The 22,234-nt window shown below is 40.9% G+C and overlaps 1 protein-coding gene across 1 annotated transcript in view; it reads right to left on the bottom strand.

The window, feature by feature from the left end:
• Cda4 (chitin deacetylase Cda4) overlaps positions 1-15,318 on the bottom strand; it is a 129,319-nt gene extending 114,001 nt beyond the window's left edge. Inside the window, exon 1 of the mRNA XM_067154075.2 lies at positions 15,194-15,318. Within this exon, the coding sequence (XP_067010176.1) occupies positions 15,194-15,248 (55 nt within the window). The 5' untranslated portion in view covers positions 15,249-15,318. The remainder of the gene's footprint in view (positions 1-15,193) is intronic.
• Positions 15,319-22,234: the final 6,916 nt, after the last annotated feature.

Raw genomic sequence — 22,234 nt, 5'->3', positions numbered from 1 at the left:
AGTGGACAGCGTCTGCTGTGTGAGGCTCTGCATACACATGCTGTGAAAGATCGTATTATATGTAAGCTGCAAAGAAGTGGAGAGGCAGTAAAAACAAATAACCTTCCAAGCCTAGTAATCAACCGTCCGCGATTGATATTCTACACCCCGATCGGGAATCGAAACTTGAACCCCTCGGACGAAAGGCCACCAGGTCTTTCTTCTGGCGAGATTCATAGCTATCTCTGTCCTAGAACTCTCGGATATGTACTGTAAGCTGAAAATAATTAGTATGTTTAATGCAATGTGCTGGTGTATAGATTGCACTTATCCTCCTGTATTAATTTACAGTTTCATCGTGAAAGACTCCAGCATGTCCTTTTTTGGATATTAAGTAGTTCATCAATAAACTGGTGTAAGCATGTATTGAGCGTTTTTTTGGTCATTTAAAATAAGTGAATTGAATGTTAGGTTGAGAATACAAAGCTGTAACAGGTAGATCATTTCGAATATTGAGGGTGTGTGTTCTTCCAAGACGGTAGTATGATAAATAATAAGCGATGTGCCAATACAGTGAGCTTGCAATTGCGATGAACTGTATTCTGTCAGCTCCCGGACGAAAATGTCGATACATAGGTCTCTTTTCATACCGACTTCGGTGCACGGGAGTGAAAGCTGGGTTTACTCAGGATAACATGAAAGTAGAGAAAATGATCGCTGGCATAAACAGGTGGGAGCAATGGCAGGAGGGTATTCAGTATGAGGAGATAAATGCTAAGTTAGGAATGAACTTCATGGATGAAGCCGTACGTTGCAGAGATGTTGCGGTCAATCCTAGCTTCAAGTACTGTACATAAAATATAGCAGCACGTCACTGTAATGAGCTCACGGGCTGATATCCCTAAACTGATTACTCTCACTCTTCTCTGAGAAGAACATATGGTGAAAAAACGTGGACAGTCAACTAAATTCCTTTGGTCAGATCAAGGCCACGCTTTAGAAAGTTGATCTCATGTGTATGAGTGTGGTTAGAGAAGATCCACCGTGCTTGGACCAGCTCATCTCAGACTCCCACAGAAAAAAGACGTGGACGTGAAGCACAAACCTGAACTGAAACTCAGAATTAGACAGGCTAAAAAGTATTCTAAATATTCATAGGCAAGAAAGAATTTCAACAAGCATTGGCAGCAGGCCCGTCAGTACACTGGTGAAAAACTACATTTGAAGCACATGCCTTGCGAGCTTCTTGGAAAGTTCTGACAAGGAGAAATGTTTTGAGTGCGAATTCACTAGTCAAAGAAACGTATGAGGTAGAAGATGAAGGAATAGTTAAACAGCACCAAACTGATAGAGAAGACAAACGTCACTCAGGACAATTGGTACTTTTTTACAAAATGTGGTTCTGCGCACCGTGGCCAAAGAACAGCACTTGCTTTAGATCATTCCATGTTCAGAAAACGGTATTGCTCTTATGACAACAAGGTTTCTTCACTTGGACAAAATGGCGTATCTCGTCGTCTCTTACTTTGTTCCTCCTTGTTTTCTAAATCATAATTCTTAAGAACATTTCCACTGCTGATATTTCTGTTGGTTTGCATGCAGGTTTCTAGACTCTATGTGGTAACTGGTACAAAGAAGCCTCTGTAAAATATTTATTTTGATCTTAATGGAACTTGCTTTTCCCAAAGAAATTTTCTTACAAGATGATAAAAGAAGGTTCCATTCTGTATTATACTGTACTAGTGATTTTTTCAGGTATTCGGTTATCTGTTATTATGTACTGCCAAGGCAAGGAAATAATGTACTTGTTCTAACTTTGATCCATGCCAATGTTACTACGGATGTTCTGTCAACTAACAGGCACCACTGCTGTTTTGGACTTGCTTATCTTGACACCAACTTGTTTGAATATAGCATTGGAGTCATTTAGCTTCTGTTGTACTTCAGTCTCACTATCGCCCCATATTACCACATCATGTGCAAACACAAGAGCTTTAAATTCAGAGTTGTAGTTGAGTCTTAGCTTTTTACATTATTTCATCCATTTCAGTGATGAATAAAAGTGGCAATACTGCGGTGCCTTGTTGTAGCCTACTCCCTGCCTAGACTCAAACAACTCCGAATATCCATCCCCTATTTGGGCACAACTCTGGCAGTGTTCATACAACATTTTGACTTAATTTATTCATTAAGTTAAAGCATATGGTATAGATCTATTCTCCAGGCATTGCCAGATTTTTTTGTCTCTGTACACTGTCGTAAGCCTCGTCATGTTCTCAATATCTAGGAAAATGAAGATGATATCTTATCCTTTCTCCCAGTGCTTCTCCATGATCACCCTTACAGAAAATATCATATCTGTTGTTGCCCCATTCCTTCTACAACCATACTGCTCCTCTTCAAGTGTGGCTCAATGATGGTTCTTAATCTCTGTTTTGTGAGTCTTTATGGAATCTTGAAGGGACGTTAAACCTTTATTACACGCTATGAGCACCCCAGTCTCTCTGGTACAGCAATATCGAACTGCACAAAGCTTCTTATGCTGTACTCGGTCGTCAGAGGCAGAGCAATGGCTTATTGGCTGCACTGTGGACATTCCTTGGCGCTCGTTCACGGTCGAGGTACCACGGTCCTAGCATTCTGAGTTCAAGCTGGTGAGAAAGTCTTCAGTGTGTTTTGATTTTGGGAAGAACCTGTTCTCGACCGGCCAGATCCCAGGATATAACTGTCTCTTCTAGTAATTGGCCTACATTACCAGTTCTGGGTAACAGCGACATCATCAGCTGCTTTTCTCTTTCTTCCAACCTCTTAATTGGAAAACGTAGTTAGGCTACACAGATTGCATCAGGACCATCGAAAGTGTTCTTGTACACACAGCTCAGAAACTTTAAATAGGAACCTGTAACGATTAAGAGGGGGTTCCCAGGACTGGAGCCGGGCTGAGCAGCTCGGGCCTTCTCAGCTCAAGTTGGCGGTTCGATTCTGGCTCAGTCCGGTGCTATTTGAAGGTGCCCAAATACGGCAGCCTTGTGCCGGTAGATTTACTGGCACGTGAAAGAACTTCTGTGGGGAAACATTCCGGCGCCTCTAACTCTCCGTAAGCCGTAAAAGTAGTTAATGGGACGTGAAACAAATAACATATTTTTTACAAGTGGCTTTACGTCTCACCGACACAGACAGGTCTTATGACGATGATGGAATTGGAAAGGGCTAGGAGTGGGAAGGAAGCGGTCGTGGCCTTAATTAAGTATAGCCCCAGCATTTGTCTGGTGTGAAAATGGGAAACCGCAGGTAACCATCTTCAGGGCTGCCGACATTTTTATTATTATTATTATTATTATTATTATTATTATTATTATTAAAAAGAACTGGACCACAGAGAAGGCATTTTGTAGATGATGTTATACTTTATACAGTAGTGAATAAGTTTGAGGATTGTCACGAAAATGTTACAGACTTTGCGCTGGGAAGACTTGAGAGTAAGGAGAAGAGCTGCTCGACTAAGTGGTATGTTCCTAGATGTCAGTGGAGAGATGGCGTGGAATGACATCAGTAGAAGAATAAGAGTGAGTGGAGGTTTTAAAGGTACGAAAGATCACAATATGAAGATAAAGTTAGAATTCAAGGGGAAAAATTGGAGCAAATATTCTTTTATAGGAAAAGGAATTAGGAATGGAATCGTTTGTCAAGGGAAATAAGATAAATTTCCAACTTATTTGAAATCGTTTAAGGAAAGATTAGGTAAAGGGCTCATAGGGAATCTGCCACCTCAGCGACAGCCCTAAATGCAGATCAGTAGTGACTGACTGTCAATGCGTCTCTTTATGAAATAGCATAGTATTTCTGTCCCATACAGTAAAATAATGCAGAGAGTGCATTTTAGTCCTCTGGACAAGAAAGTACAATTTGGAATACTGTGAAAAAAGAAAACATTAAAAAAAAAGCAAAGTCATGTCCGCAGAGATCAGGAACCCTCTTGGAGGAGTGGAATATAAAGGCTTACACAATCCGTAAACTCGTGAGATAGTGTAGTTTAGCACTTCTCGCGGCCATCTTTGTCCCCTCACGCCACTTCACCTATCAGATACTAATTTTTGTTCAACATAATTGTATTTAAGTACAGTATGTTCCGATTTAGCATTCTTCTTTCTGCAGTTGGAGCCACTAGAAGCAGGCTAAAGCACCCTCCAGAGCCGCGATGGACAAGTGCATGTTTACGGTTCGTTGCCATGGCAATCAAGTAGAGTCTGTGCTTGGCTAAACAGAGTGGAAGTGCTTCTCTATATCGAAATCCTTCTGGGAGATTCGGAAGCACATTGCAGCGTCTTTTGGCAGTCTAGTTCTTTTACATGGCCTAGAGGGAACATTTTAATCAATCCTTTGCCGCCTTGAGCATTGTAAATATCTCGTTCAACCTTAGTACTGTACTTTCAGTCTGCGACTGCCTTTCGATCACAGCGGGTAGTTTTGTATTTACGGGTACAGTATATTTTAAAATTACCTGTTGAACAGTGAACTCCGAAAGAAGAGCAGTTTTAATTTTATGTATTACTAATGCTGATATGATATCGTGGACATGGAATGAATCCACAAAATGATAGTTTTGAGACTAGGTGTTCGATCAAAGGTAACAAAATCTGCTATTCCGGGTTTTGTCCAACTACTATCTTTACCCTTAGCGTAAATCAAATACGGAATGCAGTACAGTCTGTTCCTTATGCTAAAACCCGCAAACCATTCTTGTCTCTCGTTTTGAATGCACGCCTGAATTGGGGACTGTGGGCAGTGGGGTTTTCGGCTGGCCTAACTGCTTCATTTTGCAGTGAAAGTTTAGTTAAGTCAGTGTCTACAAGAAAGTTCACGCTGTTCATTTTGTTTTATAAAGGCGAGTTACTTACGAGAAACACAACACGCACAATTACACGATACAATGTGTAAATACAATTATATTCAGTCAACAAATAAAACTAACACGACGCCGTTGGATGCACTCGCGTACGTAACTGTGAATCTTCCCTTAAGTTTCAGCCGCTTTGCTGACTGGCCGGGTCTAGGTGTGAGACAGACACAGCTGACCAGCATCGTGGATGATCTTCGCTAATTTCAATTTTAGCGGAAAAATCGGCTTCGGTCGCTTCCTTTCCCCTTGCTTCCCTACGTCGTGTTCAGAGAAAAGCCAAAACCCACCAAAGAGATGAGTAGGTCCACAGTTAGTTTTCCATCTGAAATATTTAAAGATGGAGGGGGAGGGGAGGGGGTTTAAATTTTACTCAATCTTGGACCGTCATAATGGCCTTAAAAATAAAATTCCAATGTTAAATTTATAAGGGTTTCTATTTCTAGTTGCTTTATGTCGCACCGACAGGTCTTATGGCGACGATGGGACAGGAAAGGTCTAGGAGTGGGAAGGAAGCGGCCGTGGCCTTAAGTAAGGTACAGCCCAAGCATTTGCCTGGTGTGAAAATGGGAACCACGGAAAACCATTTTCAGGGCTGCCGACAGTGGGGTTCGAACCTGCTATCTCCCGAATACTGGATACTGGCCGCACTTAAGCGACTGCAGCTATCGAGCTCGGTGTTTATAAGGGTTTCAGTGAACCCATGAACAAATAGGACGAACCGCGTCTGGCATGTAGTGTATTACAGATACCATTGAAACGTTGCATTTGGGTTTCAAATTGTATTAAGAGACCATCGCAATGTCTCGTGAGAGAGGCGAGTGAGGGAAATGGAATTCTTTTTGTATTCGCACAGTTTACTTAAAATCCCTGTTATGACTAAATATGCAGGTTACTCATTCGAGATATGAAAATAATAGCTATCGTATTCGCAGTATTCAAGTAGTAATTATTTATTCTTTACCGGAAATCAGATGCATATTAGATTAACACTGGCTGGTAGTTAAACAAAAAAAGTTTAATAAATGCGGTATTCTTCTCAAACGTAAACCAAATAATAGTCTCAACCCTTTGAAAAGAAAATTAATTCTGTAACATATATGCTAAATCTAAAGAAAAAGACTCAATGATTTATAAAAAAGTAACGTTAATAACTCGTTTCTTGTTTATGTTGGGAATAAATAAATAAAGCAACACAAAGCACCAGTTCGTACTCGGAGATACTCGTACCACTTGTATGTCTGACCTCATGCTCGAGCGAGCAAGCAATTTGTCTGCTCGAGTTTCAACCATGACTCACTCGAATACATGTCTGACTCGAGTCAGTCCCAGGACCATGTGTCCCTCTAGAAGTGGTCTTGTTTCTCATTGACTCATTTGTTTCAGAAACAACACTTCTCCATTCAATGACATTTTTGTAGAAAAGACTAAGGGTTCAATGAGTAATTTACAACGGAAGAATCAACATCAAACTTTGTACACTCATTCCGTGTTATGCGCTTTGGTAATACAATATTTAATATACATTTCTTCAGTCACACACTGTGCTTTTAGGAGAGTGACAATTTGTTATTTCGGACAATTTGTAGCGAATGTTATCATTTAAGCTCGTGAGTGTCGGTCTCCGGGTGTCAAGACCGCGGGTTCAAACCCGGGAGATGTCGACTTAACACTTATATCTTACGATCTCGTCATGTAAAAGATCTCTGGTGACACATTTGATGTTTACCCAACATAATTAATGATCAAACTCAGCCACAAGTCACTTAACAGTGATCAGTTTCTCTGGCTTCTAGTAGAGAAAAACAGGGAACGCCTTTACCTACACACTGTAATACGATTATTATTACAGAATTATCTTTCTGCTGGAAGCAAAGGTACACTTAAAGCGACGCACACATTTGAGCACACAGTCTCAAGATCTTCATTGCTTATCATCTTGCACAACTGTAGCAGGAAATGTGATCGACTTTTAGTTTTTGGATCTGAAAAAAGATTTTGAAATGTCACCACCTGAACCAATTCGAACTATCTACAAATACACAAAACCAAACAAAAAACTGAACAGAATATATTAGTCAGTGTCACCACCTAATATGCATATTAGCGGTACAGGACATTTAAAATTTACGAAACCACCACTGCTGTCACTTGGCTTGTGTTTGCTTCATTTCACTCAACTTTTAGTACGAGATTGAAGAAGTGTTTCACCCTCTGAATGCCACCCAGGCCGCTGTAGGACAGTGTAACGTTGTTTCAACAAAAAGCCCGCCTGGTGGCCGTGATCGTTAAGGCGTTGAAGTCTGACACCGAGGTTAGCCGGTTCGAGTCACGTTGGTCGAAAAAAATTCACCATCAGAATGTTGGCCGGCAGGATAGGGGGTGTGGGGGTGGTATACAATTTCTAATCACTAGATTGCGTGCCGAAAGCCTGGATTAAATTGCAAACCTCTCCGCAGTGCTCATATAGAGTGAGGGCATATGATGCTGTTGATGGTGATTCGTCCGTCGGATGGGGACGTTAAGCCTTGAGCAGACCCCTTGGTGCTATTCGACAGGAGTAGGCTATGTGCCGGCACCGGGTTTCACCCTCTCCCTTCCTACTATCATATATCACGCCATTCATTTTATCTCATTAACTCATTAAGGGCATCCGGTCATACAAATTCGCCACGACAGATTCATCTCATCTCACCTCATACCGGACCCCGTAGAGAAACGGGGCAGGGGTTGGACAAACAAACAAACAAATAAACAAACAAACAAACGTTGTTTGCCACTACGTTCCGCAGGTTGTTATTCGTTTCCACTTCTCCAGCACTCCGAAACAGGACAAAGTCCCGCACTAACAATCAATAGAAAGGACTTCTCTCTCCATGATGTCCTGTGATGAACTCCACTGAAAGATCGCACGTTCCACTTTATTGGTTGTTGGTTCAAACCTGTAAAGACATAGTCTTACCTGCTATGTAGCGGTAGAAAGAAAGGTGGTGGTATAATCAAAAGACGAGACAAAATGTTTACCCACATTCATATTATCAACGTACAAAGTATAAGAGTACGAACAAGATGGAGAAATATACAAGACAATCTCCTCAATACTGTCGAAATTATTAGAGAGAGATTATGGAGAACGTGTGAGTAAAAGTATTTAATGAGTTAATGGGAACACATTTCACCGGAATTGGAGATGACCGTTCAATAATAATAATAATAATAATAATAATAATAATAATAATAATAATAATAATAATAATAATAATAATAATAATAATAATAATAATAATAATTGTTGTCTAATATTTACTTTCAACTGCTTTAGGACTTTTAGAGACACTAAAGAGCGAGGATGTACTGTAGTTCTGAAAAAGAACTTCTCTAACTCGCCTATAAAGATCCTGACTCAAATCAGTTCGTATTGAAGCACTTATATTCACCAAGTCCGGCTCCATGGCTAAATGGTTAGCATGCTGGCCTTTGGTCACAGGGGTCCCGGGTTAGATTATCGGCATCGGGAATTTTAACCATCATTGGTTAATTCCGCTAGCACGGGGGCTGGGTCTATGTGTTGTCTTCATCATTATTTCATCCTCATCACGACGCGCAGGTCGTCTATGGGAGTCAAATCAGAAGACCTGCACCTGGCGAGCCGAACATGTTTTTGGACACTAAAATCCATACGCCATTTCATTTTGTATTCGCCGACTGGATGTACTGGAGTTCAAACCTGGATCGTGAGGACGGAAGATAAAGCATCCAACCAGTGGCACTCACTACTCAATAGGCTCGACGAATTCATTCTCACACTAGAAATAGGATAAACGAAAAAAAAAAAAAAGTGAAGTTAATACACTGCTGGAGGTTAAGTTAAAAACCACATGCTAGAAAAAAATTAAAAAAGAGTCAGCAGTTTCAAGAAGGTTAGTAGTTCCCCGGAACAGAAATATAAATAACTCGTCTGGACTCAATTAACGAGTACGCTAGCGCTGGAACAGTTAGTCCCTAATGGACAACTTGCTGACCTTCTGGTGGGTTACGTAGTCAAATAACTACTTGTAACACATAACACGTTCAACAGAAGACCTGTTACTACCTCACATATAATATTGACCGAGCGGTACTACCAAGTTAGCATTCGAACCGATGTACTAGGCGGTACACTATCGAAAATCCAACCAGTCAACCAGTGCAGTCGTCCAGGTGACAGATTCCGTAGCATTTGTTTACCCAGTCTTAAGTGATCTCAAAGAAGTTAACATCTGCGCTCTCTCATCACTCGGTCAAGAATACTCTCCTCGTAGATAGCACCATACATTATACACTACACTAAATAACATGCATTTGCAACAAAACATGCAAGTGCAATGTACCGTACAAATTGCACCTCTGCGTACATAAATGTGCATACCATGTATTGAATATAGTATCGAGGAAATTTAAATTACAAAGTGTGTAATAAGTGCTGAAATAAGAAACATATTAAAAGCAGTCTGCATATTCGACGACCTCGTGAATAACAACACACACATTAACAATTATACTTTCTGTGATGCAAACAAATATAGTACATGTTAAAACGGTAGGTCTGGAGTCCCAAAAGAGCAACTGTGGGCAAAATGATCTTGTGTTTGTCACTACTCTTCTGTTCCCAAGATAGCAGGTTTGACCCCAGCTGAGTTCCCACGAATTACGGTTTTCGGAGAAGCCGAGGTAGTGGAATATGAACATTTCAAATACCAAATGAACGGCTTCAGATAACAAGTCTTGTACTGTCTGAACTACTCAGCCCGCATTTTCTTCCTATAACGGTCACGAATTGCAAGACAGCTTTGGATCTCACGTTTTCCGCAATTAAACTCGTTTGCTATATCACAGTGAGATCTTCCTCTATCACTCTCTTTGATTACAGAAAAATTCGTTCTTCCAGAGAAAGGATGCCTTACTGTACTCAAGTAATACTGAGAATCAGCCGTTCCGACAATAGTATTTTGCCTATGGCTTTTAGTGCCGGGAATGTCCGAGGACATGCTCGGCTCGCGACGCCTGCTGCAGGTCTTTATTGTTGACGCCCATGGGTAGCCTGCGCGACTAGTTGTGACATGATTACAATGAGGGAGGGAAAGGGTGATACAGGAAATCGGTACATTACCTTCTCCTGTTGAATAACACCAAACAGCCTGATCCTATCCGAACGACGAATCACGATCAGCAGTGTCATATGCCCTCACGCCATATGAAGTGGAGATTTTAAAAGCAAGAAAGATCGTAATGTGAAGATAAAATTGGAATTCAAGAGAAAAAATTGGGGCAGATATTCGTTTATAGGAAGAGGAATTAGAGATTGGAGTAATTTAACGACGGAGATGTTAAAAAAAATTGCTACTTACATAAAATAATTTAAGAAATTACCAGGTAAATAACTGATAGGGATTTTTGTTTGTTTACAATTTTGCTATGCGTCGCACCGACGCAAACAGGTCTTATGGCGACGATGCAATAGGAAAGAGCTAGGAGTGGGAAGGAAGTGACCATGGTCTTAATTAGGGTACAGCCCCATAATTTGCCTGGTGTGAAAATGGGAAACCACGGAAAACCATATTCAGGGCTGCCGACAATGAGGTTCGAACCCACTATCTCCCGAATTCAAACTGATAGCTACGTGACCCTAACCGCCCGGCCATGTGCACTGTGATGGGAAATCTGCCATTGTATACTGCAGAAAAGTTTGGAATGGAAGCCAGGCTTTTGGCACTCTACCAAGTGATTGAAAATTGTATACCAACACCTCTCCTATCCTACATTCTGCTGGTGAGTTTGTTTTCCACAAATGGAGTACGAACCGGTTAACCCCGGCTACCAGGCGGGCTCGGAGAATGGTCTATGTAGGGGTGTAAAGGGATATACAACACCTCACTGTAAATATTTTTAATCGTTTTCTCATATTCTGAAAGGAGGTATAGTATTAATTTATGACCAAAAAACATAGTCGTGGATCGGGAAAAGGAGTGGTCATCTTAAAGAGGATGAAAATAAACTGAGTGGCCAAATTACTACGATGAACCGTATTTAAGTGAAATATAATTTTTCGAAGTATTTTCAAAATACCAATATTTTTGAAAAAAATGTTTGTGCAAATTTATTGTAATGGAATGTGGATTTTAAGCAGCAGGTAGAATTATTTACCATGAGCTCTTGTGCGGAACATGTTTATAACACAAAAGCAGATCAGGTAAGGTGGAGGTTCTTGTTCTTACTCTCTGCAACAGTGCGTGTAAGGTATAAATATTTGCTTTGGCACGAAACGTCACAAGTCTCTGGAGAAAACTTGATATGACGCTTTTCATATACTGCAAACATTGATTATTGCTAAAAGAAAAAGTATTACATATCGATGGTTACTTCTAAAATCTGGTTATGTCCCAATATATTCCTTAAGACCGGTCACGCCTGTCAGCCACATATTTATATGCAGTCCATCAGAATAATTTTCGTTGTGTTCTTTTTCCTATGCCAATCTGTAAAGGAAAATGGTCCTTACTGTGCGATATTATAGGGATGTTGTTTGCATGGTGAATTTACTCACTCCTACAGTATTATACATTCATTTTCCTTTACACTTTAGTGTAGGAACGAACGTTGTTCTGATGGAGGCGTGACCAGTCTTAAAGAAAATAATGGATATGAAGAGCGTTGTGAGATACGAGGTTTTAGAAGTAAGCTATCGATACACGGGAATGGTTTCTATAAGTAGAATGATGAATACGCAAGACGTGACTTCAGTAGGTAACGTAATGCGCAAGACCGCATCACAAGATGGCCGCCCGGTTAAAGTTATGTCTTTGGCGGTCGAAAGTCAGTTACCGCGGGTGAAGTGTTGCACAGAGACAGTAAGGCGACTCGTATTGGCGAGGTCTACCACAAAACATCAGAAACATTATGATCGTAAATGTTTAAAATATTGAAGGTTTTATAATAGAAAATTGAGGAAATTTGGCATCCGTAACAAAATTGTCCAAATATATGACTAATACGCAGGTAAAAACCTTTAGGAAAGGCATGCAGGAGGACAACAGACTCGATAAGAAATCAATTGTGACCAAAAGTCGAGAGCGTCCCAAACGTCAGCCTCTTTTAATAAAAAGATATGTAAGGTCTCCAGATTTAATGCCTGTAAGAAACATGGATGGAGAATGTAAGTCATACATCTTTTACTTCTCACAGCATTCACCCTTGTATAATAAAATGTTGACAATCACCAAAAATTATGCAAATGAAAATTTAAGTGAGTAAATAAAACGGTTTCTTATTTGTAATTGGTTGTTTGTCTTTGGAGAATTGAACAGTTAAGTTGAACTGTCTTATTGGATCTCAGTTTGTAAGATTGGCACACAAAGTTCAGAGAATACTGTAACTTAAATCATAAAAGTGTTGTTATATGTGATACTGATGCCTAGCAAGAAAACAATGAGATGTCTTGTATGTCGCATATCTACTTTTATGATAAAGTCATATTTTGTGTTTTATAGGTTATATTCCTGTGATTTTCGGCCAAAAATGCATTAATATTTCCAATTTTTGGTTTTTAGAAATCCGCCTCAGTTTTACGGCTGGAACGAGATAATGGCGATAACTACCAGACAAGAGTCTAATCCGCTGCGTGCTGTCATCAAGTTTAAGGCGATGACGTTCTTTATGAAGATATACAAGCACACTTTATGAAATGCAAAGGACTTAAACCGAGCCAGTTGGCTACAGGGTTTGGGACACGTAACTGTGAGCTTGCGATCGGGTGATAATGAGTTCGAACCCCGCTGTAGGCAGACCAGATAAATGCGGGAGTTCATTAAGGCCGCTGTTGCTTTCTTCCCATTCCTATCCCACCTGTCTGTGCCGGTGCGACGTAAAACAAACAGAAAAATCCTGAACTTGTTTCCGTTTCTCCGTTCTAATGTGGATTGCGAGATTACATTTCCTAATCCACGCTGTGTGTTGGAATGAAGTCACGATCTCTCACATCGAAGACATTTAACACAGTTCCTTTCTTTTGATTTACGGTTACGATAGGATGAACAAGAATATCCGCCTAATCAATACACACATTATTGATGGGACTATACAAATATCTCACTTCGTGGGTCTAGTTTCGACCTTAAACGTAGGTCATCTTCAGCCGAGAAGTTGACAAATACATTCACATATTGTGTCCTTAAATAATTATTAAACAATTAAAACAATTTAATACGAAAGAATTTAATTTTGACTCATGTTCCTTATGGAATAACCATAATGTTTTAATAAAACATGAACCATTGGATTTTAAGACTACTTGGAGTAAGGAGACGAACTGGTCAACTAAGCAGTATGTTCCAAGCAGTCAGTGGAGAGCTGCCGTGGAATGATAGTGGAGGGATAAGCTTGAATGGCGCTTTTAAAGGCAGGAAATATCACAATATGTAGGCGAAGCAGGAATTCAAGAGGACAAATTGTGGCAAATATTCATGTTTAGGAAAATGAATTAGGGATCGGAATAATTTATCAACGGAAATGTTTAATAAATTTCCAAGATCTTTGAAATTATTTAAGAAACGACTAGGCATGTAACTGATAGGGAATCTTCCATCTGGGCAACAGCCTTAAACGCAGATGAATGATGAATACAGGGTGTACAGAAATTTTCGTCCCATAATTACGGGCCACTATAAAGATCATCAGGTCAATTGACATGAGGATGGGAAGCAACCTGCTGGGGATAACAAGGTGGAAGTCTCCGCGGTCCTTCTGCCTGGTCTCAGTTCGAGTCTCTCTTTTGAAAGAAGTATTGTGTTCCAACAAGAAATTCGATCTCTAATTTTTGACGCATCTTGACGTTTCATGATCAGTGGACGGCAAAAAGAATGCGATTCTCATAATGATTGTGATTTAAAATATTGAGGAGGCTTCTTCTGAGACATTTCAAATGATATTTCAGTGGCAGTCGTCGTCTAAAACTACATTACGTTACCTGCACCAGGTGAACCTGAATTAAAATTGCGTGATAGAGGTTAATTCCATCCTCACTTCAAATGTCACAGCTTGCGATTAATAGAAGGCATTTTTCGTACACACTGTAGGTGGAGCATGCGCGGAAAAAGTCACTAAATTACTCTTCGTCATGCTATAAACGAAGATGGGCACATAAACAATTTGTAAAGTAGGTTAACAGCTATCACATAACACAAACTTGTATCGTTGTGAAATAAATAATTTGTTTTCAATTCAGTACGCTGGAAAATAGGAACTTAGAAACACCTTCTTTCTCTAGAACATCGAGGTCAGGAATATGAAGCAACCATATTTCACGTAACAGTAAAAAAGAAATCGGAAACTATTTTTTCCTTGAAGTCGATTATCATTTTATTCCGAGAAATCAGTTGATCAACAGAATAGCGATCCCGTTTTTCTGACAGTTTGCCGTCTCACTGTGAGAATACTGAAGCGATAACGTTTCATTAAACGATATCCCCCAGTCACTATCTACGAGTACGATTTTATCACCAGATAATTTCCCTTTATTTCTATTAATAATAGACCTTTATAGGATGATGCCTTCCCTGTCATTGCGAGAAAGCATCGTAGTAATGATAGGTACTAGAATTACACTTCACCACTGTACGAGGTTGTAATAAAATTGCGTAATTTGATCGTTTTCCCACCATATGCAACAATATTTAGAACTATTCAATATCCTCATTTTATTGCATTTAATGCGGAAATTTTGATCTTATCGTAAGTGATCTATGTCGTGAGATAGCGAACTATTAAATGCAATGTTATTTATTGGCTTGCTCAAGAATAGCTTGAAGGTCTCCGCGATTCAGAAATAACGGTGCTTCTATCTCCAAGGTGCGACGGTATAGTGCAGCAGCTAATGCGCCTTATCCTTTCACCTTGGTGACAAACTTTAACTAACTTTTTCGTTCAACAATAATTCCTTCGACATAAATGAAACAGTTGGCACTTGGCGATGCTGTGTGAAGATCGCTGAGGTGACACCGAAAATGTAGATATTTCTTAGGTACACTTTTACCACTGTATCAACTCAATGAACGAATGATATCCTTTAAATGATGTGTTTTTCACTTTTTCACTCATGAAGATATATTAATCCAACACATTCTTCGAGAAAACACATGAGGAAAAGCAGTTTAACCATTCAGACAGTAACACGTAAAGGAGAAAAGCTGAAATTCAGAACTGTAATAAAATATGCGATAACTCCCCAGTGCTGAGGTAAAAGTGAGAATGAATCCAGTGGAGATATGAATGCTCGTCACTCACCGGAAGCGAGGAACGCGGCCAGGGCTAACACGAGAGCAGTCCACGGGTGAGCCATGACGTCTTGTCTTGGAGAAGGCTCGGCGGGAACTGGCCGACCGAGGACCGCGCTCTCTCGGGCTGGGTAGCCTTCGCGAGTAGGTCACCACAGGCGCCATCCATCCATCCATCCATCCATCCATCCATCCATCCATCCATCCATCCATCCATCCATCCATCCATCCATCCATCCATCCATCCACTTCAAGTTTGGTTGGATCCTCCCCGAGATGATTTTCTGATATAATGGCTAAGGTTACATATTGGTTATACACTGTTGAAACTCGCGTCCTCATCCCGAGGTCTGCGGCACCCCCAATGGAGCTGAGTTGCATGTACCATTTCAACCACATACCAGCCCGCCTGCCATTCTTAAATTTCTGGCCGTACCGGGAATTGAACCCGGGCCCCCAAGGACGGCAGCTAATAACACTAACCGTTACGCTACGAAGGCGGACATACACTGCGGTCGGTCTGCAAGCCTCTGTGGATGAACGATCCACCTCCATAGCTTTTTAATTCTAACTAGCGCTATTGCATCTCCTGTGCTTATAATCTCTTACCTCGAAAGCCTTAAACCAAGCACGCTGGTTGTTAAGGTGTTGAAGTCTACATGTTCTGACACCGTGGTAAGCCGGTTAGAGTCCCGTTGGTCAAAAGAATTCTCACCATCAGAATGTTGGCCGGCAGGGTAGACGAGGTTGTGATATGCAATTTCTAAAGACTAGATTGTGTGCCAAAAGCCTCGATTAAATTCCAAACCTCTCCGCAGTGCTCATATGAAGTGAGGGCATATGACGCTGTTGATGGTGATTCGTCCGTCGGATGGAGATGTAAACGTTTGAGCAGATGTGTTGCTGGTGGTGATTATTGTTTTTAGAGGAACTACATCTAGGCAACCATCCTCTATGTAACACTAATCAGAGAGAGAGAAATGGAAGGGATCAGAAACTTCGAAGAATGAATGTGTTGGCTGAAGAAAGACAAGGGCCACGAAGGGCGTGAGTGCTCTAATAGCGTCGGGGTCGGAAAAGAACAAAAGTTGACCAAGGGAGGTCGGATAGGATAGATGAAAGTGAGGAGCCTGGTACAAGTAAGTGGAAGCAATGCCAGACCTCAGCTGAGGGCCCCGAGGTCGCCAACACACGGTCCCAAGTTCAGAGCTACTGCGGCCCTTTTTAGTCGCCTCTTACGACAGGCAGGGGATACCGTGGGTATTATTCTACCACCCCCACCCATAAGGGTGATATCTGACAGAAGTACGGTATGTACCGGCACCGGGTTTCACCCTCTCCCGACCTCATCATGATCATCTTACCACATGCAGACGCGCAGTTCTCCTATGGGCGTCAAATAGAAAGACCTGCACCAGGCGAGCCGAACATGTCCTTGGGCACTCCCGGCATCAACAGCCATACGATAACAACAAGTCTAACAATGGTCACTTAGATCTCCTTTTATTATCATTCCATCTGTTGTTGACTCCATAATTCCCATTAAAAATCATTTAACTCGAATTCTAACGATCGTATCTTAGGTCTCCCTCTGCTTCTCTTACCATCCAACTGAGTCAATTAGTCCCCCCGGTAACAACTAAGCTTCCTTCATTCATCACACGAGAGGTGGTGGTAGTGATTATTGTTTTAAGAGGAAGTACAACTAGGGAACCATTCTCTATATAACACCAATGAGAGAGAAAAAATGGAAGGGATCCGACACTTCAAAAAATGAAGGTATCGGCCAAAGAAAGAAAGAAAGAAAGAAAGAAAGAAAGACAAGGGCCGCAAACCTAATACCGTCCGGGTCGGAAAAGAACAAAACTTGACCAAGGAAGGTCGGATAGGATAGATAAAAGTGAAGAGCCTGGCACAAGTAAATGGAATCATTCTAATTATCTGGTCATTACATTCTGAGATTCAAGAAGTTACAAGAAAGTTTTAGCGGTAGAATACACCCTTAGTATTCTTACCTGCCGTACTTGGGAGCGTGGGTTGGCGACCACAGTTCCCCTAGCTGGGTCTGGCATAGTTTCAACTTACTGTAATTGTGCAAGGCTCCTCATTTTCTCTTCTGATCCAACGGTATTACAATTGCGAGACCTAGGAAGTCTTTCTTTGTCACTCCCTTTCTTTAACCGATACCTTCATCCTTCGAAGTGCAGGACCCCTTCCTTTTCCCTTCTCATGAGCGGGTGTTCACTTGTACTACCACCACGTTCCTTTTAATGAAATATTGAACGTAAGTTATATCAAACTGTCCAACGCTTCCTTCTTATCCGAAACAAGGTTATGTGACACATCCAAAGAGCAGATCACTACTCTTTTTTAATTCTATTTCGAAGATTTCATTTTCCCACGAGTCTTGGCTCGCATTTCTCAATTATTTCCGAAGTTCCCGCCATGATATTGCCACACTCCATCCATTCCACATCATTGTTTTATACTTCTTTGCATTTATTTTTGGAAACTTTTCACTTTTCATTTATCATGCCCATACATCTTTTCTTCATTTCTTTATTTGCTGTCCTTCAGCGGCATACACACAACTCTCTGCTTCTGCATTTTGAGACTACCAGAACTCAGTTCGCCTTAAGTATCCAGTATTCGGGAGATAGTGGGTTCGAACTTCACTGTTGGCAGCCCTGAAGATGGTTTTCCGTGGTTTCCCATTTTCACACCAGGCACAAATGAAGACCAGTGCGACTTAAGGCAACTTGTAAAAAAATGTTTGCCATAGAACAGTTACCGTGGTTGTCGGTCTAATCGAATGATCTCCTGAATACTTGCCCTTTTCTCATAAATTTCCTGAAGTCAAATTCAGCTGTGATATATAATTACTAAAGCTATCAATCACAATATTATCATAAAATTTTGTCGCCAGAAAAACAATCTTAAAGCCTTTTTGATTTATATTTGCAAAACATGAAACAGGCTACTGGGCACGATAATCATTCATGAAGAGGAGCTCCCAGACATCACTATACACCACTAGCTGTTACAGTAGTATACCCTTACGGCCTATTGCCATTACTTCACGTTGCTGTTTTGTTTTTAGAGCAATTTACTCTACGTCACACCGACACAGACAGGTCTTATTGCGACGATGGGATAGGAAAGGGCTAGGAGTGGGAAGGAAGCAACCGTGGCCTTGATTAAGGCACAGAGAAAATGCGAAACCATGGAAAACCATCTTCAGGCAGTGGGGTTGGAACCCACTATCTCCCGAATGCAAGGTACGTGACTCAAACCACATAGCCACTGGCTCGGTTTTCTTTCTTAGTAAGATAGAAAAAGTGAAATTTCAAGAGAAAAAAGGACATCGAACTACTAAGAGAACGATGATAATATTCATTTTGGTGATATTAGAACAGGCATCGTTTCTTCTGGGCAGTCGAAACGGTTTACATTTTCAGGTAGTTTCTTTTCTTTCATTCGGCATAAGCGTTATTTTATAACTTTTTATGATGACAAAGAATAATTCAAAGCAGAATAAAATCTACGGACGCATAAAAGGACGCAAGATTCTTTTTTCATACGAACATCTAGAAAATCGTAACTTTCACCATCTCCAAGACAGCTAGATGGCGGTCGGTGGTTAATAAAATGGTTTGTCTTATTTATTCATTCTCAGTAATTAGATGCCTGTAGGGGAATGGTGGAATGGTCTAGCCATTTTCCTTCCGGAATCGGAAAAGAACAAGAGTTGGTCAAGGAAAGTCGGATAAGAAAGGAAACTCATCGAATATCCATTTTGCCTTTACCTGTTATCTACGACGATATTGAAGAAGTGAAACCGTACAACAGACTGTTGAGGCGCTAGTTTTATGACCCCAACTTGGCAGGTTCGATCCTGGCTCAGTCCGGTGGTATTTGAAGGTGCTCAAATACGTCAGCCTCGTCTTTGTAGATTTATTGGCACGTAAAAGAGCTCATGCAGGATTAAATTCCGGTACCTCGGCGTCTCCGAAAACCTTCAAAGTAGTTAGTGGGACGTAAAGCAACCGTAACTTTGAAACCGTACAATAAATCTCGTATTTATGGCCCAGTGTAGCGAATACCTAGCTGTCCGTAAGACGGTGAAGGAGCTCTGTATGTCAACTCATGTTTCATACGTTTGTGATTTAATTGAACAGAGCGGTCCACGGTTATTAATATCACCTCACGCCAAGCGAACAAGTGGCTCTGTGGTTTGGGTAATGGGAAATAGGGGGTTCCAACCCCACTGTCGGCAGCCCTGAAGATGGTTTTTCTTGGTTTCCCAGTTTTATAACAGACAAATGCTGGGGCTGTACCTTAATTTAGGTTTCCTTCCGCCTCCTAGCCCTTTCCCATCCCATCGTCGCCATTAAAACCTATATGTGTCGGTGCGACGTAAGGCAAATTGTAAATAAAAAAATTTAAAAAATCAAGGAAAAATATCCACGCCATCTTTCTGCTGACAACTCGGAACATACCGCTTAGTTGAGCAGCTCGTCTCATTACTCCCAAGTCTTCCCAGCCCAAAGTTTTGCAACGTTTCCGTAACACAACTCTTGTCGGAAATCACTCAAATTCTGCGTTGGAAACAAAGTAGCTCCATTTAAAATGAAATGAAAAGAAAAATTACTACCGCTATCTCACGTTGGGAAAGTACTGCAAGTTCCATTATGAAGCCCTGGTTACATTCCTGAAAGTGAAAATAGAATGTCGCTATCTTCAACTACTCACGAGTTATCTGAGTGCACATTTTAGCTGAATAGCCCTATATAGAATGTACCGCCTTTTGTAATTGGGGTTAGCCTAAAATAAATAAATAAATAAATAAATAAATAAATAAATAAATAAATAAATAAATAAATAAATAAATAAATAAATAAATGGTTTATTTATTTTCCAAAAATCCCGTCATACTTTTAATATTTCAATTATCTGTTTCCTAAATGAGTGCGAAGGTCATCCAAAGGGATGATAGTGCATCCATAAACAACTTCCCCTTCTTCTGGCGAAGTCTCTGTTCAGATACCTGGTATGCAAAACTCTTGCCATGTAGTCAATGAGAAGCTACCTTATACAGCACCTACATGGAGATACCACTCTCCGAGGCATTCTGAAGAAAAGTAGCGAGTGCAGGCAGCATCCTGGTGAAAGTGTGAATGCGACAAGTCTGCAGATCAGAACACAACCATTTCTCGGGAGCAGCTCTGTGGTTGGTCCAACCAGACTGCAGCGGGTCAAGGAGAAACCTGGATGAAGTAGCGTACAGCGAAAGTTGGGTTCGGAACCCCCTTGCGTCACGTCACAGTACTGTTGCAGTTTCTTTGTCACCAGGGTTGCGTCAAAACACTGGCTCAGCAAGTGTTTCCCAAAACAGCGAGACGATCTGCACGATGGCACAGCGAGCTTCGAGACAAACATGTCTTTAAGTTTCGCGTTCTTATGAAACTCAGGAGATCTATCAATAGAAATAAAATATTGTGTCTGCACACACTTCACGTTTTTGTCTCATACTTAGGCAAGTACCGGTAGAGCCTCCGTGGCTCAGGCAGCAGCGTGCCGGCCTCTGACCGCTGGATACCGTGGTTCAAATCCCAGTCACTCTAAGTGAGATTTGTGCTGGACAAAGCGTAGGCGAGACAGGTTTTTCTGCTGGTACTGCGGTTTTCCCTGTGATATTTCATTCCAGCAATACTCTCCATTAGCATTTCATTTAATCTGTCAATCATTTATCATTGCCCAGAGGAGTGCGACAGGCTTCGGCAGCCGGCACAATTCTATCCTCGACGCTAGATGGGGGCTTCATTCATTCCATTCTTGACCCGGTCAAATGACTGGAAACAGGCTGTTCGTTACTTAGGCTAGTCTTTGTCTGGGATTAGATGTACAATGGTCTCTTTCTAGAAACTCGGTACCTATGTACACTCAATCGCACAAAAACTGGCCGTCGCAGAAGCTAGCAAACATTCATTTATAGGAAGGGGAGTTAGGGATTGGAACAACTTACCAAGGGAGATGTTCAATAAATGTCCAATTTCTTTGAATTTATTTAAGAAAAGGCTAGGAAAACAACAGATAGGGAATCTGCCACCTGGCGACTGCCCTAAATGCAGATCAGTATTGATTGATTGATTGATTGATTGATTGATTGATTGATTGACTGACTCTTTCTTTCTTTCTTTCTTTCTTTCAAAATCCTCTTGTATGAAATAGATAAACATATTGTGCAGATGGTAGGATTCAAAGTATGATTTTTTCGGCCACCGCGTAGCCAGAGTTTATTAATATTCTCGCGTTTTGAGAATGTAAAAAATATTTATTTGTATTTTTATGCGTAGCAATATTAAGGGAACCAAAATCAAAACACGAAATGTCCAATTTCGCCTTTAATATTAGCTGAAACGGAAAATTGTACACAATAAAAAGTTGCGCAAACTATGATTTAAGATCTTTTATGTTTCATGCCCTTTACCCGCATAGCGGGATATTAGCGATTAGGCCTATCTCCGGAAATATTCTATCTTAAACGTGTAAATAACAACAATATAGAAAATTTACTTTGGAATATTTTATGTCCGAGACCGCCTGGTGACTGGTGGCCATGGTCTGACACCGTGGTTAGTATTAGCTTTATTTATTTACCACAATATCTGTACAGACATATGGAAGCTATAGAGAAAAAAAAGGTGAGCCCCCGTGTGTTGCCTGTGGTTAGCCGCTTCGAGTCCCGTAGGTCGAAATTTTCGCCATATCAGAATATTGTCCTGCAGGGTAGGAGAGGCGGTGGTATACAATAGAGCTCTAAAAACCAGTGGCGTGCGGTAAACACGTTCATTACCCCAGCTGCAAAAAAAAAAAAAAATCCAAGCCCCACCAATTACCATTTCCCAATTGCTATTCACGGCAGCATGGCAGCATTATACCGAAAGCTACATGATATTTTCAATAATGTACGTACATACAGTTTCACCCGGTGACGCGTCGTTATCATACAGTTATGCCTATAGTTTTCACAGAAATGTATTGGGATTTT

This window comes from Anabrus simplex, chromosome 9 (assembly GCF_040414725.1).
Source record: "Anabrus simplex isolate iqAnaSimp1 chromosome 9, ASM4041472v1, whole genome shotgun sequence".
In the NCBI taxonomy this organism is placed as follows: Eukaryota; Metazoa; Arthropoda; class Insecta; order Orthoptera; family Tettigoniidae; genus Anabrus; species Anabrus simplex.
This window is presented reverse-complemented; position numbering and strand designations above follow the sequence as displayed.